At 40.6% G+C, this 26,071-nt stretch overlaps 2 protein-coding genes across 2 annotated transcripts in view; both read left to right on the top strand.

The window, feature by feature from the left end:
* Nucleotides 1-1,746: 1,746 nt before the first annotated feature.
* Nucleotides 1,747-6,703, top strand: LOC118218930. Its single transcript, XM_035401704.1, has 2 exons — nucleotides 1,747-5,446; nucleotides 5,863-6,703. The coding sequence occupies exons 1-2, from the start codon at nucleotides 3,876-3,878 to the stop codon at nucleotides 5,867-5,869; spliced, it is 1,578 nt and encodes a 525-aa protein (XP_035257595.1). The 5' UTR covers nucleotides 1,747-3,875; the 3' UTR covers nucleotides 5,870-6,703.
* A 1,472-nt stretch (nucleotides 6,704-8,175) lies between these two features.
* The window catches only part of LOC118219191 (NLR family CARD domain-containing protein 3-like), a 97,870-nt gene continuing 79,974 nt past the window's right edge, over nucleotides 8,176-26,071 (top strand). Inside the window, exons 1-8 of the mRNA XM_035402185.1 lie at nucleotides 8,176-8,432; nucleotides 15,373-15,483; nucleotides 15,770-15,880; nucleotides 16,794-16,860; nucleotides 17,736-17,799; nucleotides 18,373-19,853; nucleotides 19,947-20,245; nucleotides 22,912-23,085. Of these exons, the coding sequence (XP_035258076.1) occupies nucleotides 15,419-15,483; nucleotides 15,770-15,880; nucleotides 16,794-16,860; nucleotides 17,736-17,799; nucleotides 18,373-19,853; nucleotides 19,947-20,245; nucleotides 22,912-23,085 (2,261 nt within the window). The 5' untranslated portion in view covers nucleotides 8,176-8,432; nucleotides 15,373-15,418. The remainder of the gene's footprint in view (nucleotides 8,433-15,372; nucleotides 15,484-15,769; nucleotides 15,881-16,793; nucleotides 16,861-17,735; nucleotides 17,800-18,372; nucleotides 19,854-19,946; nucleotides 20,246-22,911; nucleotides 23,086-26,071) is intronic.

Genomic DNA, 26,071 nt, shown 5'->3' with positions numbered 1-26,071 from the left:
TGGAATGATATGGACATAACTGGAATTGAAATGAACTAGATTTTACAAGGTTTATTTTGAATGTATGGACACTTGAATGTTTTGTTTAGAAAACCCGATGCAGCTTGAGAAAATAATCGGGTGCCTTTGAATCAGCGCAACCAATTTAAGGCTTTGAAATTCGAAGAAAAACAGTGTTTGAATGGACTACGCTAATTGAAGGAAATTAATTTTTGTTTCTATAGGAAAAGAAATAGAAATTATTTTTGAGGAGCAGAATGGCTGACTCCGACACAGACGTAAATTCAGGCCTACCTGAGAAGGATTTAAATGAAGCCACAGCGCGATTGCGTTCCTCTAGATCCGGCAAAATGTCGCATTTAACGCGAAGAATGAATATTGGTAATTCTCTCAAGGCTGACGATGAGTATGTTGATGAAGTTAAGGGAAACTTGGCGAAATTCAATGACATGCTTAATGAATTCAAAGGTCTTCATGTATCATACATTCAAATGTTGAATGAAGAGGATAAAAAGGAGGATTTAAAAGGCTGGTACGAACCGAGAATTGCACAAATTAACGCCTTTCTTATAAATGTGATCTGAATTTAATTCAAATGTTTGTCCAAATGATGAGGATCAACTGTCAGTTATTTCCTCTATCAGAAGTGACAGGTCCAGCAGATCTAGTAGTTCAAAATCAAGTGTCTCATTCACAGCGTCAGTGCGCATTTGCGCAGAAGCAGAGCGCGCAGCTCTGTTGGCCAAGGCTGCTACGTTGCAAGAGAAGCACGCTCTAGAAAAACAGCAAGAGCAACTTGATCTGCAAAAGGAAGAAATTAGGAAAAGAAGAGAGACGCTAGAGATTCAAACTAAATTGGCAGCCAACACAGCGAAAATTAACTACCTCAAAAATGCCGAAACTTCTGTTGATGGGAATTGTACAGCAAATTAAATACAATCAGATGCAATGAATGCATATTATGATGCAACACTGGAGAAACCATCACCGTTGGTTGGCATAAGTGGACCAGATATACGGCCTAAACAGGGTGTTCAAGTACAGTTTCCTGTCTTGCTTAGTGCAGATACCTCTAAGCCTTCTGCTCATACTAGCAGCACTGCCCAACCACAGTCTCAGCATAGCACTCTCCAGAGTACTTTCACACAGGCCACTCAACATACATCTCAGGCAAGGGACAAAAGCAGAAAAGCACTCTTCTAATAAGCCCCCATCAGGAGTCTGTAAATCTTTCTAGCATACTTAAAAAGCAGAATGAATTGACAAACATTCTTGTAAAACAACAGATTCTTTCTATTTTACCAAAAGGAAACCTCTCAGTTTTTGATGGAGACATTCTGCAGTATAAATCTTTCATCCATTGTTTTGAACACATGATTGAAAGAAAAACAGATGATAACCAAGACCGGTTACATTTTCTTATTCAATACACCAGAGGACAAGCTCAGGAGCTTGCTAGAAGCTGTCAACATATGAATCCAAACAGAGGCTATCATAAAGCAAAGACATTATTGAAGGAGCACTTTGGAAATGAATACAGAATTTCTTGTGCCTATATGGAGAAAGCCCTTGGTTGGCCTACTATCAAATCTGAGGACGCAAAGGCTTTATGGGACTTTGCACTGTTCCTTAAAACTTGTTGCAATGCTGTGAAACTGGAGTACATGGAAGAATTGGATACAGTTTCTAATATGAGGAACATTGTTCTTAAGCTCCCATATAAGCTCAGAGAAAAGTGGTGCGTGAAGGCGTGTGAGCTGCAATGTACTAGTAGAGTCAGAACAGTCAATCTGGTCTCTTTCATTGAGAGACAAGCTAATATAATTTCAGACCCAATATATGGCAATATTCAGGATTTGAGCTCTGCTAAGGTAAAGCCTAAAATAACAGTGAGGCCCAAATCAAAAGGAACCTTTGCCACCAATGTTAATGTGAAATCAAACCAGGAACCTAGAGGCCCAAATATCTCATGCCTGTTCTGCAAAGGGGACCATGAACTGAAATCATGCTCTGAATCTGGAAATAAAGTACACAGGGAAAAGATCACATTCCTAAGACAGAATGGAGTCTGTTTTGGATGTTTAATGAAGGCTGGGCATGTGAGCAAAGACTGCACAGGGCATCTCAGTGGCTCTATATGCAAGAAAAACCATCCTAGTGTACTACATATCAAGGCAGAACAGTCAGTGAAAGCCCATGTGAGTAGTGCGCAGGTGTCGCTCAGAGCTGGTGAGCATTCTGGGGCTGGTGACAAAGAGAGTAGCACAGAGTGCATGCTTTCCATTGTGCCAGTTCAGGTAAAACACTCAAAAGGAAGCAAAGTAATATATACGTATGCATTTCTTGACCCTGGTAGTTCTGCAACCTTCTGCACAAAGAGCCTCATTAGTAAATTGAACATCACAGGGAGAAAAACCAACATCTTGTTCTGAACTATGTCCCAGGAGAAGCCTGTGAGCTCAGACGTCATCACAGGGTTAGAGGTCTCTGCTGTAGATGAAAACAACTTCATTGCATTACCAGAGGTATACACTCAGAGAAGCATGCCAGTAGACACATATAGCATTCCCACCAATGATGATCTCTCTAGATTTCCTTACCTTAGTGAGGTGAACATTCTTAGAATCAAAGCCGACGTGGAGTTGTTGATTGGCAGCAATGTTCCAAAGGCTCTAGAACCATGGGAAGTAGTCAACAGTCAAAGCGATGGGCCATACGCAGTTAAAACCATATTGGGCTGGGTTGTCAATGGTCCTCTAAATGGAAGTTGCATGAATAGCTGTCCTAAAGTCACAGCAAACAGAACTTCTGTTACAAACCTGGAAGAGCTGTTGTTGCAGCAGTATAACCATGACTTCAACGAAAGCTCACAGGACAAAGTTGAAATGTCCCTGGAGGACAAGAGATTCATGACTATAGCAGAAAACTCAGTCAATTTGCTAGATGGACATTATACTTTGAACTTACCTTTTAGAAGAAAAGACTTAGTTATGCCAGATAACCACCAGGTGGCAGAGCAGCATCTTTCTAGTCTAAAAAAGAAGTTCCAAAAGAATGACCTATTCAAAACTGAATACACAGAATTCCTCACAGAAGTCATCAACAAAGGACATGCAGAGGTGGTGCGACAGGATGAATAGAAAAGATCTGATGGTAAAGTCTGCTACATCCGACACCACGGTGTATACCACCACAAGAAAGGTACCATAAGGGTTGTCTTTGATTGTGGTGCAACTTTTCGTGGCACATCTTTAAATTCTGAACTCTTGCAAGGTCCAGATCTGACAAGCTCTCTTTTTGGTGTTCTTACGAGATTCCGACAAGAGCCTGTTGCAGTGATGACAGATATTCAGACAATGTTTCATCAGGTCAGAGTGTCAAAATCTGATGTTGACTTCTTAAGATTTCTGTGGTGGCCTAGTAATGATGTCAGTAAGCCTCCAGTTGAGCACCGCATGTTGGTGCACCTTTTTGGAGTGGTATCGTCTCCAAGTTGTGCAAACTTTGCATTAAGGCAGACAGCTAGAGACAACAAGAGCATGTTTCATCCCAAGGTAATAAGCACTATTGAGAACAATTTTTATGTTGATGATTGCTTGAAGTCCCTCCCATCTGAACAGGAAGCAGTGGAGCTGGTCAAAGAGCTTACATCTCTCTGTCAAAAAGGAGGATTCCGTCTGACCAAATGGATGAGCAACAGCCGAACTGTACTTGCGCATATTCCAAAGGAGGACAGAGCCCATGAGGTCAGGGAACTGGACCTAGACAGAGACAAACTGTCAATAGAAAGAGCACTTGGATTATTATGGAGTGTTGAGGATGACATGTTTAAGTTCAACATCATTGTGAAAGATAAACCTCACACTTGAAGAAACATGCTGTCCATAGTGAGCTCAATCTATGACCCACTTGGTTTCTTGTGCCCTCTCACTCTACCTGTAAAGTTGCTTCTTCAGGAGCTCTGCAGGAGCAAACATGACTGGGACAGCAGAATACCTCAAGCTGCATCTGACAAATGGAGAAGATGGATCGATCATCTTGATGTGTTGGAGAACTTCCAAGTGGCTCGTTGCGTGAAACCATCTGGATTTAGACCACTCAGACAAACTGAGCTACATCACTTTTCCGATGCCAGCGATCATGGGTACGGCACAGTAAGTTACCTCAGATTGACTGCAGACAATCATATGGTACATGTATCCTTCATGCTTGGTAAAGCAAGAGTGGCTCCTCTAAAACAGATGACCATCCCTCACATGGAACTGGCAGCAGCAGTGCTGGTTGTTAAAGTTGACAAGATGCTGAGAAAGGAGGTGGAGTTAAAGCTCAGTCAGTCAACCTTTTGGACCGACAGTCAATCTGTTTTGAAGTACATAGCAAATGAGCAAACAAGATTTCACACTTTTGTGGCCAACAGAATCTCTCTCATAAGGGACAACACAGATGTATCACAATGGAGGTACATCAGAACCAAACTGAATCCAGCTGACATGGCATCAAGAGGTGTGAGTGCAAGCACATTGGTCAAGTGCAAGGAATGGATCCAGGGACCAGAGTTTCTGTGGAGGACAGAAGAGGAATGGCCTCAAATCCCCATGGAGTCCCTCTCACTCTCTCAGGATGATCCAGAGGTGAAAAGGAGCACCGCTGTGTTCAGTGTTGTCATCAAAGACAAAGAAAAGGAAAACCCAACAAACAAGCTACTGGAACACTTTTCTAGTTGGCACAAATTAAAGAGAGCAGTGGCATGGTATTTAAAATTAAAAGACATTCTTCAGTCACTCTTCAGAGTGAAAAGAAAAGAAATCAAGTCTAGTCATGACACAAAGTCTCAAACAAGAGCCCAGAGCAAAATGATGTGTGACCAAATACAAGCTTTTAAGACTACACTTGGAAGACAGTCAATAAGTTTGGATGATCTGTTGAAAGCAGAAAGGGCCATCATTGTGTTCTGCCAAAGACAGAGATATTCAGATGAAATGGCAGAGAAGTTAGAGAAAACATCCTCTACTGGAAAGGCCTTCAACAGACAAAGTAGCATCTACAAGCTTGATCCAGTGCTAGAGGATGGAGTTTTACGAGTAGGAGGGAGATTGAACAAGTCAGCAATGCCTGATGAGGCCAAGCGACCAATGATTCTGCCAAAGGATCATCACATTTCCACTCTTGTGCTTCGTCACATACATGAACACCTTGGGCACGGCGGCAGAAATCACATCCTCTCACAACTCCGGCAAAAGTACTGGATTGTTAATGCCAACTCCGCTACTCGTAGGGTAATATCCAGATGTGTTGTGTGCAGACGCATAAGAGGCAAGATGGGGGAGCAAAAGATGGCAGATCTTCCCAAGGAGAGACTAAGAGCTGATCTTCCACCATTCAGCAATGTTGGACTAGACTACTTTGAGCCTTTTGACGTAAAAAGAGGAAGAAGTCACGTGAAAAGGTATGGAGTAATTTTTACATGCATGTCAAGTAGAGCCATACACCTTGAAATGGCTCACTCGATGGACACTGACTCTTGTATTAACGCCTTGAGAAGGTTTGTGTGTAGGAGAGGTCAAGTCACACACATCCGATCTGACAATGGGACCAACCTGGTTGGTGCAAAAAATGAGCTGCAAAAGGCCATCTCTGATTGGAACCACAATAAGATCCAGAAAGAAACGCTTCAGAAAGGAGTTTAATGGAGTTTTAATCCTCCTGCAGCTTCACATCACGGTGGAGTTTGGGAAAGACTTATCCGCATGGTGCGACAAATTCTTTATTCCATCCTGAAAGAACAAGAACTCGATGACGAAAGTCTTGAAACTCTACTGTGTGAAGCCATCTTAAACAGCTGCCCTATTACCACTGTTACAGAGGATGAAAAAGACCTTGAGGCGCTGACTCCGAACCACATTCTCCTTTTAAAGACTCATCCTGCTTTCCCACCTGGATTGTTCCAGAAATCTGACTTGTACATTAAACGACGTTGGAAGCAAGTTCAGTACCTAGCTGACTTGTTTTGGAAAAGATGGACTCGAGAGTATTTACCATTATTACAGACAGAAATGGTTTACTGTAAAAAGAGGATTCCAGAGAGGGGATGTCGTAATGGTGGTCGACAGCACAGCTCCTCATGGATCCTGGCCTCTTGGAAAGGTACTCGAAGTCCAGCCTGACTCTAAAGGACTAACAAGAGCTGTTACACTCAAGACTAAGACTGGTGTCTTGGAAAGACCAGTGACAAAGCTCTGCCTGCTTCTTGAAGGCTCAGAGGTCACTGAATGAAGATTGACCTGCTTGGCAAGACATAAAGATAAGTACCACATTGTACATTCACTCTCATTTCTTGATTTTTCTTGAATGTTTAGAATACATGAATGGCTCCTTATATAGCATTTCTGTTTGTAATTGTTGCATAGACACACAATTAGGGGCCGGTGTGTAGGAGCCATTAATTTATGTTGGTTTATAATAAGAACCCCAAAAAGGTATTATGAAGGAATTATTTATTTATTCTGTTCTACATTTAAGTTGAAATTATAATGGAATTTATCATGTATTTGTTATTTATTGTTTAGTGTGCATTGATTATTTTATGAGTGTGTCCCTCTATAGGAGAAGGGGGAATAAATTATATTTAAGATGGTGCGGTGAGGCGGGCCCGCGGGAGTAGCCGGGTGCGAGCGGAAACGGTCATTGACTGTGTTTTGCACAACCAAAGTGGGCCCGTGGAATCTGGAAAACTTTAAATGGACTTTAATTTTAAGTTTATTATTGCAGTTTTATGTTCATTTATTTTGTAAATAAATTCAACAAGAACAACAACAATAATGCATTTTTATTTTCATTACAACACGCGTCAGACAACTGCGCCCAACTCCCAGTGAAGTGGATAAAAGTGGGAAACGTTTACTGGAACATAGGAAACAAAAGGACAGAAACTTAACCTATTTTTACCACTACAATAATAGTAATAGTAATAATCATAATAATAATTTGTTTTTAATGACATTTAACGTGATATACATTTGATGGTAGGCCTACCATAATGTGAAGGCATTCAAAACCTGACAACCTTTTATAAAACCTATTAAAGAAACCACCACTAGATGGAGCCACATGCTCAATAGTCACTGAAGTCAGCATTCAGATTATGGCTAATGTTTCTCAGTTTGACTGTTGCTTTTGCAATAAAATGTCTTCATCTGCATATGAATTGGTTCAAGAAGCTTAATAGCAATCTTATCTTACTGTAAAATATTGTCTCACAGTTATGTCAAGTTATATATTTCTACTTTCAAAAATAAAACTGGAACTCACTCAGACACCAGAGAGCCATCAGGCACCAGACACGCCTAATACCAACTGATCTGGCTGCTCCAGCTGTCTGTGTCACACTGGGCTGCCTGTGCTGCATCCCTGCATATTGTATACCTCTGTGCTACTACTACTGTGACATTTGCAATGTTTCTAACTTTCTATTGTCTGCGTCTGTAATGCCCTTTAACATAACACAGTGCTGCAATCCACATTTCTCTACAGGGACAATAAAGTCAAGTCAAGTTCAGTAGAGATGGCTTATATGAAATCCACTGTATTTTCCATGTGCAAGTAATTTCTGTCACAAAGGTCACATAAGTATTTATCTATAACCTTTATATGTATAGGAAAAACTAGTTTTAAGTACATCAAGTTAAGGCCATTTTAGAGAGTGCCATGCGATTTCTGAAAACATTTTAAGAACATTATACATACTCTCCACACTGGAAGACATCTTGTGCATGTAGAGGCATTGTTATGGGCTCTGTTGTGGAGTTTCATGATATTCCTCCAGGATCAGCGTGTCTCACTCTGCAATTCTGCTAGATGACTTGCTATATGTGAGAAGGAATCTGAATAAGATCATCTAGAAATTGTTGTGTATATGAAAATAACCTCTATATTATAATTGTGGGTGTTACAATGGTTATTTGCGGTCACTCTGCACAACAGAACTGAACAATGCCTTTAGCATCAGGTTTCTGGGGAGCTTATGATATGCCTGCTCGTAGGATAAAAAGTCTTGAAAGAATTGAGGAAATATTGGGTAGCATTGCTTTGGAATACATCTTATTTAATTTCGGTGACGCAAGATAGCCTATATTGTTTGTAGTACCGTAACTTGGCGTCATTTTGATATCAATACTTTTAATGGCAGGCCTGGACTGGTCTTGTATGTGTGAGTAACTTGGCATTTTTGTACGTTGAAAACGTGTTTTTTATGAGATATATAAAACTCCGCCCATCGAACATTCAGTTCAGCCAGTAAGTGAGGAAATGCGGTCCAAAAGAGAAACTGAAACTTAACGGTCCTTTCAATAACGGAGGAGAAAGAATCCCCAGGAAAAAAGGAATTAAATTAAATGTAAAACGGAGTAAACAGTCTGTTGTGGAGTGGAACTGAGGTAAGAGATGCTGAAGGTAAAGGGATGCGGGAAGAAATCTGCAGGTATAATCGCATTAACCCGCGTAATTCAGAAAAACTGACAACTGCAACTGGCAATAAAATGGTGGGTTTAAGGCGTAGCCTGATAAGCTAAGAGCTCACACGGAGTCCGAACATGGCCTACCATTTAGACCAGAAAGTAATATTGAAATAACCTTTAAGAAAGTTAACTTCCATATTTTTGATATTCCATGACCATTTCGACCTCGTGAGGAGGTAGCCTAGCGAGACGGAGGTCAATTGTCGCTCGTTGTTGACATTTTGACGCTGCCGTATAAACCCGGATTTCGTTTTTAATTAAACGATTAAGAGGTTGTTACTTATTCTTTTATGTTTTATAGGAAATCATTCCCATTACTAAATCAAATTAATTGGTTTGCAATATTGAGGCAAAATATACAGTGGAGTGATTATATTAGGCAGAGATTACTCTATATTTCATTTCATTTCAACTTTATTCAAGACTCATCTTAAAAAGAGGTCCATAGCAGGTAAAATTAGGGTTGGGTATCAAGAACCAAATTTCCAAGAACCGTGGATTCGATAAGGCACGTGCATTTCGATCCTGCAGTTCGGTTCCTAACTTCTGCATATTTCAGTCGCGCTCCCGAGTGAACTGCAGGAAGCATTTTACAGTCCATAAAAGCTGCACTTATCTGCCAAGACCAGCTACGCGGACCTAACGTCACGTCATTTGTTACGCAGTACGTCAACATAGCACGCGAGAACAGACACTTTTTACCGTTTAAATCTGTTTACATCCTGGACCATGGCTGACCGCAGCAAACGCTCGAAAGTTTGGCTTAGCTTCATTAAAAAAGATAACGACACAGCAAAATGCAACACCTGCAGTAAGGATATTTCGTGCAAGGGAGGAAGCACCTCCAGTATGACGAAGCATTTACTTTAACACGGCGTGAATCTGATGATACCCCTTTTCCACCAACGCGAACCTAGTGCTGGTTCTGGGCTGGTGCTAGTGCCGGTTCGCAGTTGAATATAGCGTTTTTTCTCTATATAATTGTGCCGCCGTGTTAACACATTACTACGGTTGCGGGTCAGGCACTCTTCACGGTAAGAAGAAATTTTAGGATAACGCTTCCGATTGTGCTTGTGTCGAAAGTGCTGCGACGGAAACAGCGACAGATTTACCAGCTAGCCACATCTGTCCAAAATGTAAACAAGTCAGGCAGTTTTCACGGTCGGGAAAAATTTTATGACAACGTCTCACGCTCAGGTACAAAACACAGATGAGCTGACAATCGCTTTTTATATTGAAGGTAAACGAATGATGTCTACAAATTATTTTAATTTATTTTTTGTTATATGTTTCCATTATTTATTTAAATAGTTTTGGTTTGTAATTGTTTTTGTTGATCATTCCTTATAAGAAAGAGTAATATTTATTTTTATAAATGAAGGGAAAAAGAAACCTTGCTGTCACAGTTGACAGTTTACTGATTATAGCCTAAATGTGCCAAGAATAAAGGTAGGTTAATTTTTGTTCTTGAAATATTTGTTCTTTTTTTCTCTCCAAAAGGTCTTCTAGTTTCCCCACTAGGAAAAAAATAAGGTTGGCTGACCTTACAATTCATATATGTATGTGTTTGTGACAAGTGGTTCTTTGTTTCAAGCTGTTTGTTTATAGGGTAAACGGACATGGAACAACGCAGGCACACATTATTATAAGAAAATAGCGAAAAAGCGTCCGTCTATTGGCAACCTGTCCAAATTCCTCCTTCTGCTGAACGAAGTGAGAAAAGAGACTGGCTCGCGAGGCTAAATTCGTCCTAACACTGGGTACTGGCTTCTGATTGGTGCGCGAGAACCAGGGGTTTTGACCATAGACATGCATGAACTAGGCTTGACGGCACGGGTTTTGCTCGGTGTACCGTCCGACTATGGGTAAGATGGTAAGAGTCATAATTTAAGTGGTGGTATCTGGAATTCACGTTTTAGATAGTCAAAACTGAATTCTAGATATCTTTAATTGGAGTTACATAGAACTTAGTGGCGAAACTAGTCAAAATCGAATTAGAGATATCTTAAATGAGCGTTTTGACTTGTCAAAATACAATTAGAGATATCTTAAATTAGCGTTTTGACTAGTCATAAATGAATGACAAATATCTGTAATGTGAAACCGCACAGGTTATTAGATGTTAAAATGGCTTGCCATATTTTGGCTAGTAATATCTTAGATTCAGTTATCCAAAAAGATCATTTAGATGTCAGGATTCTGCCCTTTTCTGTTTCTGTTTTTTCCTTTTCTGGGCCGCCAGATGGCGGTACTTCAGTTTGTATTTCAGTTTGCTCTCTTTTTAGTTACCCCTGTGTTAATTGTATTATTGTTTTCAGTTATTCTGTCATTGTTTTTCTTTGTGTCTTGTTATCCCTCCCTGCTCTGGTTTGATTGTGCTTTGAGTTCACCTGTGTCTTGTTATCTTTGTGGCTATTTAAGTTCTCTGTTTCCCTGATTTGGGTGCTGGTTCCTTGTGTTTCTGCCTGAGAGTATCTGCCTGTCTGTTTCTGCCTGTGTTTCTGTCTGTGAGTTCTGCCCTCCCTGAGTTTTGTTTCCTCATGTTTTTTTTATTTTGTTGAAAATTCTGCTGTTTTTGTTTTTGAACGTGCCCTGTGTGACCTTGTTTTTGTTCCCTGTTTTCTGTTACCTGTATGAGAGTAAAGTCTTTGGTTGGATTTGCCTTTTTGGAGTTCCTGGTGTTTTTCCCACTCTGCTTTTGGGTCCTGGTCCCCCGTTACCTGACATCTTAAATCACGAGGAATAAAAGATCTTTAACTGAAATTATGACTAAGTCAGAACTAATGTGGAGATATCTCTAATTTGAGTTGTGACTAGTCAGAATTGAAATGGCGATACAGTATCTGGAATTCATGTTTTGGGTAGTCAAAACTGAATTGTACATCTCTTAATTGGAGGTCCCATACAACTGAATGGCGAAAGTGACTTCAATCTTACTAGCAAAATGTAATTCGAGATTAAGTTTTTTGATGAGTGAAAATGCAGTTGGATATCTTAAATTAGCTTTTTGACTAGTCATAAATCAGTTACAGATACCTGCAATGTGAATCTGGTCAGACTATTAAATGTTTGCGACACAACACCTTAATTAGCACTACAACAGGCACAGAACACAAACTAAGATTGGGGAACTGGCGCCGTCTAGTGTGACAGTTGGATTCAGGTAGGGTTATTTCCTAAAAATATATTAAAATTGGCACTCCTAAAGATTCTTATAAATTAAATAAAATCAAAAAGACGTCAGGATCTGGAAAGATTGTGGGTGGAGGAAGAGTCTAAGATCCCTCCCAATGTGTTCTCTGGTCTTATAAGACGTTATGTAAAAAGACTCAGTGCCATTATCCCTGCGAGGGGAGGGTGCACACAGTACCAAATACAGGGGTGCCAATAATTGTGATGCACAATTTTTGTAAAATTGTATCTGAGAAATGTGTCATTTTGGTAGTTTCCATTAGGCTATATCATTAAATATATTCCATATGTTGGACAATGAAAAGTTTAACTGGAAGCTCTGTCTCCATGTGCTGGGAGTTAGAGCTGCAGTAAGAGGATGAGTTTAACTGTAAGCTCTGTCTCCTTGTGCTGTGAGTTACCCTGTGTTCACACAGCGAGAAACTGGGTTGATGGGTTGCTCAAGTTTACTATGCTGAGGGAGGGGCAGGAGCTTCCCGTTGTATCCTTGTTTTGTGCAACTACATATTTTTGAAGAGAAATAATGGCGTAACAAAAGACGCATATTTGCCATATGGTCACATCATCTCCTCTTGTTTATATAGTTATGTCTGACACTGATAAATATTTGTTATTGCTATCTCGTTAGCCGTATATCTCTATCTCTCTCACTAGTTTGCCAACTACCTAGCAACCTCTCTATGCCTCTCACTAGCTGGCTAGCAATCTCCCCGTATCTCAATTCAATTCAATAAGCTTTATTGGCATGGTAAGGGTACACCTACATTGCCAAAGCATTCACTCACATGACAAATATAACAGACAGGCAATAACAATTTAACTACAATAAACAGAAAAAATATAAAATCCAGACAATCCACAGAAATAAAATTCTACATCTAGAACATAACGCATACAAAATGTCAATGAACTATAATAATACTTTTCTGGTGTCAATTTTACTCCCTGTCCCTCAGTTTGTGGCAAGTGGCAATGTATTGTGCTGCCAAATCTACACATTCCCTTCTTTCTCCCAAAAGGAATGGCAGCTTCTCTGTCTCTGAGTGCATCTCAAATTGTGGGCAGATTTTTTTCATTTTGAGGAAGAACAGTGACCTTGTCTCTCTGTATTTCTCACATTTTGTGAGGAAATGAAGCTCTGTCTCCACCTCTTCAGTGTCACAAAGTGAGCACAACCTGTCCTCTCTGGGCAGCCAGGTCTGTCGGTGTCTACCTGTCTCGATAGCCAGGTTGTGTTCACTGAGTCTAGCCTATATCTTGTCAATATTTTCCTTGTTTTTAAATCTTTCACTGTGGTCAGGTAATCTGCCAGAGTGTACTCTCTTTTTAGGGCCCGATAGCATTCTAATTTGCTTTGTGTTTTTGTTTGTGTGTCCCAATAGGTGATGTAATTTTCTTTGTTTTGCTATAATTTGGTTGACTCTAATTGTTTGTATGTTGCTGTTTTGAGGCTGCTTTGTGTTAGTAGGGGTTAATGAACTAAGCTTCAAGACTAGCTGGCTGAGGGGACTCTTCTTTGGGCTCATCTCTTGGTATTTCAGGGCCTTGTAATGATAAGAGCTGTTTTTGAGGTGAATCCAAAATTTAACTGCCCTTTTTTGGATGTTAATTAATAGTGGGTATTGGCCTAATTCTGCCCTGCATGCATTGTTTGGTGCTTTCCTCTGGACATGGAGGATGTTTTTACAAAGTTCTGCATGCAGGGTTTCTATGGGGTGTTTGTCCCATTTTGTAAAATCTTGCTCTGTGAGCGGACCCCACACTTTGCTGCCATATAATGCAATTGGTTGAATCACTGATTGGAATATTTTAAGCCAAATTTTGACAGGCAGTATAATTTGAGTATTTTTCTTTATGGCATAGAATGCCCTGCGTGCTTTCTCCTTCAGTTCATTTATCGCCAAGTTAAAGCTTCCTGTTGAGCTTATTTTTAAACCTAAATAACTGTAATTGTTACTGTGTTCAATTGTTTTATTTCCTAATTTGAATCTGTATTTGTTTCCCTGAAATCTGGATCTTCTTTGAAAGATCATAATTTTGGTTTTAGTCATATTCACTGTCAGGGCCCAGGCTTGACAGTGTTTCTCTACTAGAGCCAGGCTCTGCTGCAGTCCATGTTCTGTGGGCGATAGCAGAACCAGATCATCTGCATAGAGAAGGAATTTGATTTCTTTATCATCAAGGGTGAGTCGAGGTGCTGCAGATTGTTCCAGCGCTTTGGCCAGTTCATTGATATAAATGTTGAACAGAGTGGGACTCAAGCTGCAGCCCTGCCTCACTCCCCGCCCCTGGGAGAAGAATTCTGTTCTTTTGTTTCCAATTTTGACTCCGCATTTGTTATTGGTGTACATTGATTTGATTATCATATACTTTACCCCCTACACCACTTTGGATAAGTGTGTAGAACAAACCATTGTGCCAATGGGGCGACATAGCTCAGGAGGTAAGACCGATTGTCTGGCAGTCGGAGGGTTGCCGGTTCAAACCCCGCCCTGGGCGTGTCGAAGTGTCCTTGAGCAAGACACCTAACCCCTAACTGCTCTGGCAAATGAGAGGCATCAATTGTAAAGCGCTTTGGATAAAAGCGCTATATAAATGCAGTCCATTTACCATTTACCAAATTGAATCAAATGCCTTCTTGAAATCTATGAAACAGGCAAAACTTTTGTTTTTATTTTGGTTGACATGTTTTTCTACTAATGTGTGTAGGGTGTAAATATGATCAGTTGTACGGTGTTTAGGAAGAAATCCAATTTGACTTTTACTCAAGACATTGTGCTCAATAAGGAAGTCTGAGTCTTGTGTTTATTATACTACACAGAACCTGCCCCAGATTACTGTTCACACAAATGCCTCGGTAGTTGTTGGGGTCCAATTTGTCTCCACTTCTAAATATAGGGGTAATTAATCCTTGATTCCAGATTTCAGGGAAATAACCCATAATATCTCTCTCACTAGTTAGCTTCCTAAGTAGGGATCTCTTTATCTCACAGACTAGCTTGCTAGCAAGCAAGTTGAAACTGCCGTCCAAGTGTCATTTTCAGACGCTTATCCCTGTACTCTTTAAAAAAAAAAAAAAAACGTTGTATAGCACCGGGTGTAATTGTACCATGATAAGTTGTTCGTCCATTTTTTCTCACTGAGCGGAACAATAATTTGCTAAATGGTATCATGTCGGTTGGAGAAATAGGAAGCCTGAAACTCTGATTGGCTGTTGACGGGCGATGCCAGCAAAAAGTTATACTGTGAGCAACATTTTTAGGGTAACTTTGGTTCCTCAGTTGCTCGTGTTTCTGGGCCTCGCTCAGCTACATAGATAAGGAATGGACTTCCGGCAACTCGGTTAAGGAGGTACCCACTGTGTGAACGCAGTGTTACAGCTGCATTAAGAGGATGAGTTTCACTGGAAGCTCTGTCTCCTTGTGCTGTGAGTTAGAGCTGCAGTAAGAGGATGAGTTTAACTGGAAGCTCTGTCTCCTTGTGCTGTGAGTTAGAGCTGCAGTAAGAGGATAAAGTTTAACTGGAAGCTCTGTTTCCATTTGCTGTGAGTTAGAGCTGCAGTAAGAGGATGAGTTTAACTGGAAGCTCTGTCTCCATGTGCTGTGAGTTAGAGCTGCAGTAAGAGGATGAGTTTAAGTGGAAGCTCTGTTTCCATGTTTGTTCACAGGGTTTGGGTAGAGAGGACAGGGTCACGTGTACCCAGCTGTCTGTCTATGAAGAGTGATCATTCAATGGATCCTCCAATCAACTTCAGAGGACAGTTCACAGGTGATCAAAGGTAATGAAACAAGTTCATAATGACACTACGGTTGAATTGAACCTACATTTCATTGGCAACTTTCAGGTGTAGTGGGGTGCGTGATGGCACGTTCAGGTCAACATGGGTGTATTAAATCATTTTAAAGTGTCATGACGTGTTTTATATCACATTCGGTTGTGCTGTGAGTTAGAGCTGCAGTAAGAGGATGAGTTTAACTGGAAGCTCTGTCTCCATGTGCTGTGAGTTAGAGCTGCGGTAAGAGGATGAGTTTAACTGGAAGCTCTGTTTCCATGTTTGTTCACAGGGTTCGGGAAGAGAGGACAGGGTCACCTGTACCCAGCTGTCTGTCTATGAAGAGTGATCATTCAATGGATCCTCCAATCAACTTCAGAGGACAGTTCACAGATGATCAAAGGTAATGAAACAAGTTCATAATGACACTACGGTTGAATTGAACCTACATTTCATTGGCAACTTTCAGGTGTAGTGGGGTGCGTGATGGCACGTTCAGGTCAACATGGGTGTATTAAATCATTTTAAAGTGTCATGACGTGTTTTATATCACATTCGGTTGTGCTGTGAGTTAGAGCTGCAGTAAGAGGATGAGTTTAACTGGAAGCTCTGTCTCCATGTGCTGTGAGTTAGAGCTGCAGTAAGAGGATGAGATTAACTGGAAGCTCTGTCTTCATGTGCTGTGAGTTAGAGCTGCAGTAAGAGGATGAGTGTAACTGGAAGCTCTGTCTCCATGTGCTGTGAGTTAGAGCTGCAGTAAGAGGATGAGTTTAACTGGAAGCTCTGTTTCCATGTTTGTTCACAGGGTTCAGGTAGAGAGGGCAGGGTCACCTGTACCCAGCTGTCTGTCTGTGAAGAGTGACCGTTCAATGGATCATCCTGAGAAGTTCAGTGGAGAGATCACAGGTGATCTCAGGTAATTAAACAGGTTCATTTTGACACTACTGTTTAATTATACTTCAATGTCACTGGCACTTTTTATGTGTATATGTAAATATTATGTCATATTCAGACGTGTTGTGAGTAAGAGCTGCTGTTAGAGGATGAGTTTAACTGGAAGCTCTGTCTCCATGTGCTGTGAGTTAGAGCTGCAGTAAGAGGATGAGTTTAACTGGAAGCTCTGTCTCCATGTGCTGTGAGTTAGAGCTGCAGTAAGAGGATGAGTTTAACTGGAAGCTCTGTCTCCATGTGCTGTGAGTTAGAGCTGCAGTAAGAGGATGAGTTTAACTGGAAGCTCTGTCTCCATGTGCTGTGAGTTAGAGCTGCAGTAAGAGGATGAGTTTAACTGGAACCTTTGTCTCATGATTTGTTCACAGGATCCACTGCTCACAGGTGTCCAACCATATTGTAGAGAGGAGTTCAGAGAAACTGTTCTCAAAACAGGTATTATTTATATTTTTTCTATTTTAATATTTGCTTGTGTGATTGTCTTGTACTGTACACTGCATTTCCTTTGAATTTGATCGCATGACAAAAAATGAATTAGTACCTTTAATTGATAAGATTGAATATGTAATCAGGTTTTTTAATTTTGTGGAGTGCTACCTGGCCCTCCTGACCCTGACCCAAACACAATGGCAGAGTAAGACTCCAAACAGAGTGTCTGAAGCATGCAGTTTATAGTCAGAATTTTCCAAATGTTTTGCACTGAGAAACTGATTTATTCTATGGGAACTCTTGATTTATCACAAGTAGTGTCTCTACAAAACCACACAATAAAATGTCCAGTGTTAATTCAACTCTCATCTCTTTTAACAGATAATGTTTCATCCCACTCTGCAATGTGGGACCAAATGTTATCTGTTAAGAGTTGAATTAACACTGGACATTAACTGGACATTTTACTGTGCATTAATCAGGGATAAAAGGTGCACTACAAACTTGAGGCTTTGGACCTTCTGCATGTATTCTGTTTAAAAGTATCTGTCCCCGTTCTGGCCTTCCTATAAGAGAAAACATGAGACATATTGCAAGAATCTGATTGTTTCAATGGCTCTCATACAGCACACCACTTCATGTGTTTATTTCACTCAGTGATACAGTACACCTCTTCATGTGTTTATTTCACACTGATACAGCATACCTCTTCATGTGTTTATTTCACACTGATACAGCACACCTCTTCATGTGTTTATTTCACACTGATACAGCACACCTCTTCATGTGTTTATTTCACTCTGATACAGTACACCTCTGCATGTGTTTATTTCACTCTGATACAGTACACCTCTGCATGTGTTTATTTCACACTAATACAGCTGACCAGCAGCCCTGTGAAGCAGAAGGATCTCACTGACTCACTGGAGAGAGATGAGCAGCACAGTAAGAGTTTTCACTCATTTCTACTGTGGCCATTACAATGCTGAAATGAGCTTAGCAATCGAATATAACAGAGTAAAATGTTTTGATTTTTAGCATCTACACTTTCATAATAGTGTTTTACATCAACAGTCTTTCATATAGAAACCATCACACACTACATGTACACAACAGTGTTTAAATTAAAATACTGCATCCAGCAGTGATTATGGGGCAAGCAAATGCACATTAAATGCAGATTAAATGTCCCTGAAAGAGATTCAAATCTGGTCTGAGTTTTTATTCAGGATTAATGAGCACTGAGCATAAAAATTATAAGATGATTAAATTACTACATGACCCATGAAGACCATATTTACCACATCATACTATGAAAAATTAAGAAATTGAATGTGATAAAGGAATTGAATCCTTTTTCATTGTTTGATATGTTTTCATTTTGTGTGTAGAACACACTGTGAGAAGTGTGTAACACCTTAAGAGGTGTGTGTACCATTGTGACAATGGACTGCATATGTATTTTTTATTGTCTGTTCTGTTATTTTAAACATTGCTTCTCATATTTCGTCTCCTCAGATAAATCCATAGAAAGAGCCCAGCAGGCACTGAAAACTGCTCTGAAGAAGAAGTTTGAACACACATTTGAAGGTTTAGCAAAGCAGGCCAACCCAACCCTCCTCAATGAGATCTATACAGAGCTCTACATCACAGAGGGGGGAAGTGGGGGGGTCAATGATGAACACGAGGTCAGACAGATTGAGATAGCATCCAAGAGACAAACCACACAGGAGACTGCAATCCTCTGCAATGACATCTTTAAGCCTTTACCTGGACAAGAGAAACCCATCAGAACTGTGCTTACAAAGGGCATCGCTGGCATTGGGAAAACCGTCTCTGTGCAGAAGTTCATTCTGGACTGGGCAAATGGAAAAGCCAATCAGGACATTGATTTCATCTTCACTCTTCCTTTCCGAGATCTGAATCTGAAAAAGGAGAGAGAATTTAGTCTCATGAAACTGCTGCAGCAATACTTTCCGCAACTGAAAGAGATCAAAAGTTTTGAAGATGAAGTCAAAATTGTGTTCATCTTTGATGGTCTGGATGAGTGTCGACTTCCTCTAGATTTCCAAAGCAATAAGATCTGCCGTGATATAACAGAGTCATCATCAGTGGATGTGCTGCTGACCAACCTCATTCTGGGGAATCTGCTTCCCTCTGCTCTCCTCTGGATCACCTCCCGACCAGCAGCAGCCAATCAGGTCCCTCCTGAGTGCGTCCACCAGGTGACAGAGGTACAAGGGTTCAAGGATCCACAGAAGGAGGAATACTTTAGGAAGAGAATCAGAGATGAGATAAAGGCCAGCAGAATTATCTCACACGTAAAGTCATCCAGGAGTCTGCACATCATGTGTCACATACCAGTCTTCTGCTGGATTTCTGCCACTGTGCTGGAGACAATGTTGGGTAAAGTAGGCAATAGAAAAATGCCTAAAACTCTGACTGAAATGTACACACACTTCCTGCTCATTCAGACTAATGTGAAGAATGAGAAGTATCCTGGCACCAATGAGACAACCTCAAAGAAAATGTCAGCATCAAATACAGAAATCATCCTGAAACTGGGGCAGCTGGCTTTACTACAGCTGGAAAGGGGCAATCTGATATTCTATGAAGAGGACCTGAGAGAGAGTGGCATTGATGTCAGTGAAGCTTCAGTGTACTCTGGGGTGTGCACAGAGATCTTTAAAGAGGAGTGTGGGTTGGGTGAGGAGAAGGTCTACTGCTTTGTGCATCTGAGCATTCAGGAGTATCTGGCTGCCTTGTTTGTGTTTCATTCATGTGTGAATGAGAACAGAAATGTACTCAGAGCAGAACAATCAAAACCTTGCAGTGACGGAGTGCAGCTGTCTGAGTTACACAGGACTGCAGTGGATCAGGCCTTAGAGAGTAAGAATGGACACCTGGACCTTTTCCTCAGATTCCTTCTAGGCCTCTCTCTGGACTCCATTCAGACTCTATTAGGAGGAATACTGACAAAGACAGGAAGCAGATCACCTGTACCAGATTGGATAAAAGCACTACTTAAATACAGTCCTTTTACCATTTACCATTTATATACACAGACAAGAAGCAGATCAGAGAGCATTGAGAAAACAGTCCAGTACATTAAGAAGAAGATCAAAGAAGAATCTTCAGCAGAAAGGACCATCAATCTGTTCCACTGTCTCAATGAACTGAATAAAAACGCTCCAGTGGAAGAAATAAAGAAGTTCCAGAGATCAGGAAAACTCTCTAATGAAAAGCTGGAACCACACCAATGTTCAGCCCTGGCCTTTATGTTACTGATGTCAGAGGAGATCCTAGATGAGTTTGACTTGAAGACCTACAACACATCAGCAGCAGGTTATGAGAGACTGCTACCAGTAGTCGGGAACTGCAGGAAGGCCATGTGAGTATTATGTAATTATTAAAGTAGATGATGACAGCATGTTTTTATAAACACTTCATAGTTAAAGTGAAAATAGAATACAATAAAATTGTCAGGCAAGTGAGAATTATGATTTTTGAGTCAAGCTATTTTAACAGATTGTGCCCTCATTTAATGAATACAGAAGTACCATCAAATGTAAAAAATGTATCCAACATGTAACATGTATTTTATTAGATTTAATTTACATATTATCATTAAAGATACCAGTTATTAAATACATCATGAATTCCTTGTTAGGCAAACCAATGTGATGGATCAATAATGGTCCAAACATACAACTCACAGATTTAAATGTAGAGGGGTGCTAATTTCTTATAGCGGACTTTCTTCTTCTTAAGAGGTGTGATTGTATCCAGGGTTCTGGAAAGTATGTAATTTATGTTGTCTGTCAGCTGATCAATTGAGCTAATGCTTGCATTTTTGTATGTGTTTGGGTGGGAGCCAAGAAAATCCCCACAGTGCACAAATGAGCCTAGGAGCTAATTAATAAAAGCATTTGCAGTCCTGGAGGAAGCTTACAGATAAGGTAGAATGAAGGATCTGGTGACACATGACAGACTTGTGAAAGTTGGAAAGTATTTAAATAATGGTCTGATAGCACAGGGTTTTTAGGCATAACTGCTATATTTGCTATTTCTGTATCATAAGTTAAGACCAGATCAAGAATATGGTTATGAGAATGTGTGGACTGATGTATATGTTGATCAAAGCCAATAGATTCAGTGATAGACAAGAGTGCTGATCTGAGAGGATCACTTTCACTACCCATGTGAATATTGAAGTCCCCTACAATTGCTACTTTATCTGAATTAACAACCAGGCTGGAAAGGAAATCAGCAAATTCAAGTAAAAAGCCACTGTATGGCCCTGGTGGCCTGTATACAATTGCAAGGATAAAATTGTCTGGATGTGCAAAACTGAGAACAAGCACTTCAAAAAAGTTACATTTGAAGCCGGATTTCAAAATAGCAAAAAGATTAGAATGATATACAGCAGCAACACCACCGCCACGACCCGTCAGACAGGGAACGTGAGTATAGCTGTAGCCAGGAGGGGTGGATTCATTTAAGGCAATATACAGTTTTAAGCCAAGTTTCAGTTACACATAAGATTTCAACTTGGTGATCAGTAATTAATTCATTTACAAGAGTTGCCTTAGGGGCTAGTGGTCTGATATTAATTAATCCAATTTTTAGCTGAGTTTTTAGCTGAGTTTGGTCAGCTGCATTATTAGTAGAATAACAACGTCTGATTTTTTGCAGATTAGCCATACAAACACCCCTACGGTCTTTATTGAACTAACATTTGTCCTTAACTTTGACTTGGACAAGTAAGCACAAGTGTTACACTTATTCTTATCTAACTCAGTTTGGTGAAGTAGTTCGAACTGTGTTTGTGTAGAAAAAAGAATCCCTCCTTTTAAATGTCAGTCAGTTAAGGACAAATGTTGATTGAATCAAATCCATGTTTTTCAAAAGGGGGGAAGAATCCCCCTTTTATTCCTAGTCCATGCATAGATAATTTGTGAGTAGGAGATGACCAGAGAGAGCCTGCTCCGTCTGTACCCCTCTTATATTGTTCATGAAGATGAGATATGTTTTCAACATAATGATTAATGTAATGCTGGGTTTGGTTTGGGAGAGGCAAGTGTGGTTGTGAATGAAATGTTTGTGTTACTGTATTGTGAGATTAGTTCAGGCAGTAAATGCACCATGTTACAAGGCCAGTAGTGCCACCCTGGTCTCTGCTTTATTCTGGTGTAGGCTGACCCAGAATCCAATAGTGCCTGTAGACAGAGTGAAAACGGGAAGGTAGAGGAATTGTAGGATATAAGGGGTGTCAGAATGAGGTCTTCTCAGGGGACTGTTAAAGTGCCTGTTTTTGAGGTCATTCTGTGGCTTATCTCAGGCTAAAGTCTGGCCTGTACAAGGTTCTGAAGTTTCCTAAACCCTGGAAAATGTTAGCCTAAATGGTGTCTCCTTGGACAGCACCATCAAATGTATCACTATTCCAACAAAAGGAACTCAAAGGGATCATTAACGGTTCCTACATAGCTTTGGTTTCACTACCTGGTTATATGTAACACCAGCAGAACAGATGCACTGCACTACATGGTTATATATAACCTCAGCAAAACAGACAGACTGCACTACAGTACCTGGTTATGTGTGAACAGATCACTTTTTTGCATTCCTGTTTCTAAAGTGAATCTGGCTTTTGCTGTGTATTGGCTTGCAATGCTGTGGGTAAGTTTAGTCACAGTTACCAGCAAAAGTAAAGAAGCAGAGCCTAACTCACTATCCACCCTGAAGGACTTGTGTTATTTCTTGCATCTTTACTTTTGGTTGTATCTGTGCCAAATGTCAGAAGAAAGGGGGCCATTTGGGTAAGAATTTCATCTGTAGAACTGTCAGAGTTCTGTCCAACAGGACGTCTAATTCTCAGGCCTAAAGTGCTGCAGTTGGAGAGTGTAGCAAAGTCATTTTCCTCAGAGCATCAGTAACTTTAAATCCTCAATATAACTCTTCATCACTTTATGTGATTACTGTTACATTGCACATATCAGATTTTACAGTATATTGCACTATTTAATCATACAATAATATATAAACTCTTCTTTGCAGACTGAACTACTGTGACCTCACAGAGAAGTCCTGTGAAATTGTGGCCTCAGCTCTTCAGTCATCAAACTCACCCCTGAGAGATCTGGACCTCAGCAACAATAACCTGGGAGATACAGGAGTGAAGCTGCTCTGTGCTGGGCTGATGAGTCCAAACTGTAAACTACAGACACTGGGGTGAGTAGTGCTGTGTACTGTGTGACCTTAACTAAATAGAACACAAGGAGACTCCTCACGGCGATATAGAGCACAGGGTTATTATATAGCAGGGACACAAGGAGACTCCTCACTGCTAAATCGAGCACAGGGTCATTATATAGCAGGGACACAAGGAGACTCCTCATGGCGATATAGAGTACAGGGTTATTATATGCACCTTTAGCTGCTCCAAACAAAACTGGCACCAACCCACCGTACTGACCATAGCCAAGCTCCCAAACACCATCTAAAAGCACCCTCCCATAGGCTTGGAAGCTAGGTCACTTATAGAGCCCATGGTTAGGTAATGGGCCACAGCTGATGTGATTGCAATGAACCACAGCTGCAGCTATACCCGTCTGTAGGGCCGATGCTGCCCCCTGGTGGACTGCACCCCAATTCCTTTCCTGGCATCACATGTTAAACAGGCAAGAGCTTTGAGGATATGCTGTAGGGCACTCAGAACATCTCTAGTTATTGCATTACTAATGAGATGGGAGAAACACCACTGAGGCATAGATGGATAAAGTTTACTTTGCATAACTGGATTAAGTGCAAGTGCAAGATTAAATTGTTTACTATTAATTCTACTGTGTGACCTTAACTAAATAGATTTAGTGATTATTCCTCTATGCAGTGAAATATAAAAAGTGCTTTCTCTCTGTTTACTCCTGTGTCCACCAGCATTCTTTCTTTGTCCACATTGTTCTCATCCCTCTCTTTTAACCGCTTTAGCACAACAAAGAAAAGCAGGATAAACCCTCATGAGTCTTAGGGTTGCCAGGTTTGTGGTTCTTGACCAGAATGTAAGTTTTCAGTGGAGTCTGTAGTATCAGGTCACAGGTGATGACTGAATGCTGGATGCATGATTGACATTGTAAAATATTGACCACTTCAGTACAGTAATAGCCTATGTTTCACGTCGATCATAACATAAAAAAATAACATAACATAACATAATGATGAGAATAGGCCATTCAGCCCGACATGCTCGCCATTTTCCTACCTAGCACCAGTGCTAGGTTTACCTACAAACTAGATAGTATCCAGCATCGTATCAAGCCCGGTCTTGACAACCCCCAGAGTTTCTGCCTCTACTACGTGACATGCGTCAAGCTATTCTACACAGTGACTACTCTCTGTGTAAAAAAATACTTCCTAACGTCGGTGCGGAATTTACCTTTTGCTAATTTCCTTTTATGCCCCCTCGTCATACTAACAGAGCTGAACCTGAAGAATCTCTTGTAGTTCACTTTGTTGATCCCCTTTATGAATTTAAAAGACTCAATCAAATAACCCTGAGTCTACTTTTACTAAGCTTGAAGAAGTTAAGCATCTGAAGTCTTTCCTCAAAACTTTTATCTTTCATACCAGGAACCAGTTTGGTTTCCCTTCTTTCAACCTTTTCCAGATCCTCTATATCTTTCTTGTAGTACAGTCCCCAGAACTGCACACAGTTCACTAAGTGTGGTCTGACAAAGGTATTGTATAAAATAAGTATAACTTCCTTGGATTTACAGGGCTCCAGACTAACTTTTTACATTGGATGCACTGGTGCGCCTAACTTTTTCATTTAGGTGCAGCAGCACATAATTTAGTTAGACCCAAAATTTTTTACTGCGCCTTTTGGCGCCGTAATAATACATTTTTAGTGTTACCTTTTTTGTCAGTTCCCATACACATTGGTAATTTCTTAACATGTTATGTAAATGATTGTAAACAGGAATAAAGGGCAGATAAATGTTTTTCTTTTCTTTAAATCACAGCAAAACCAAGAAATGGCAATAACCTCAATTGTTTAAAAAATAAACTTAAAAAGTGCTGATGTTTAAAGTGCTTGACAAACTCAAATAAATAAATCAAACTCAAATAACTCAAATAAAAGTGTGCGCTGCTCCCGGAGGAGTACAGGGCGCGGTTTCACACACACACACTAGTGATGCGCGGATCGGCTCTGACATCATCCGAATCCACATGTACGCATAAATCATCCACCCGCCACCCACCCGAACAAATTATTTTATCTGATTTAGAGACCCGCACCCGATCACACATTACCGCTATTTCTCATTATTTCGCAGCTGTTGCATATGACATACCCAGCACTTGACTCGTCATTCACTAAATCGCTCCCACACGGAACTTTTCTGCCCTCACCTTTTTTTAATTCTCCTTTTTTAATTTTCTCTCGGATCTTTTTTGCCTCCATTGCTGCTTAAGACAAATGGACGCCGCAACTGGCGCAACGAGAGTCTAGTCTGCTAATTCACGCCTGACGAGAAATGAAGCTTAAAATATGTTCACATTTTAGAGAATGTCATTAATATTTTCCTCATTAATGATGTATTATTTCACCCACCCGTAACCCATCCGCTATTAATCAGAATGTTAATTTTTATGACTCGGCCCACCCGATCCGCAGATTAACCGTGGTGCCCGCGGATATAACTGCGATCCGCACATCACTAATACACACATGCCTTATATTTTTCCCCACCCACATTCAGCAAAGAAGAATATCAGGGTCAGAGCCAATCAGAGGCAGAGTAGAGGCGGGTCTTCGCAGAATGCGGGTGGGAAAAAAAATAACACTACACTCACACAGAGAGACAGACCTGCTAAATATCAGGCGCACCGGTGCGACCAATGAAAATGTTTAGTCGCACTTGACAGACTTTTGGTCGCATGTGCACCCAAAATGGTCGCACTCTGGAGCTTTGAATTATTCTCACTACTATCCATCCCAGCATCCTGTTGGCTTTTTTACTGCAACAGCACAGAGCCTAGAACCTGAAAGTTTTTGATCAACTATTACTCCCAAAATTGAGCACATTCCAAAGTCGTTCCTCCCGAAGTTGGGGTGACATGGCTCAGGAGGTAAGAGAGATTGTCTGGCAGTCGGAGGGTTGCCGGTTCAAACCCCGCCCTGGGCGTGTCAAAGTGTCCTTGAGCAAGACACCTCACC

Source organism: Anguilla anguilla, chromosome 19 (assembly GCF_013347855.1).
Source record: "Anguilla anguilla isolate fAngAng1 chromosome 19, fAngAng1.pri, whole genome shotgun sequence".
In the NCBI taxonomy this organism is placed as follows: domain Eukaryota; kingdom Metazoa; phylum Chordata; class Actinopteri; order Anguilliformes; family Anguillidae; genus Anguilla; species Anguilla anguilla.
The sequence above is the reverse complement of the archived record's forward strand: the minus strand, read 5'-3'. Positions and strand labels throughout refer to the sequence as shown.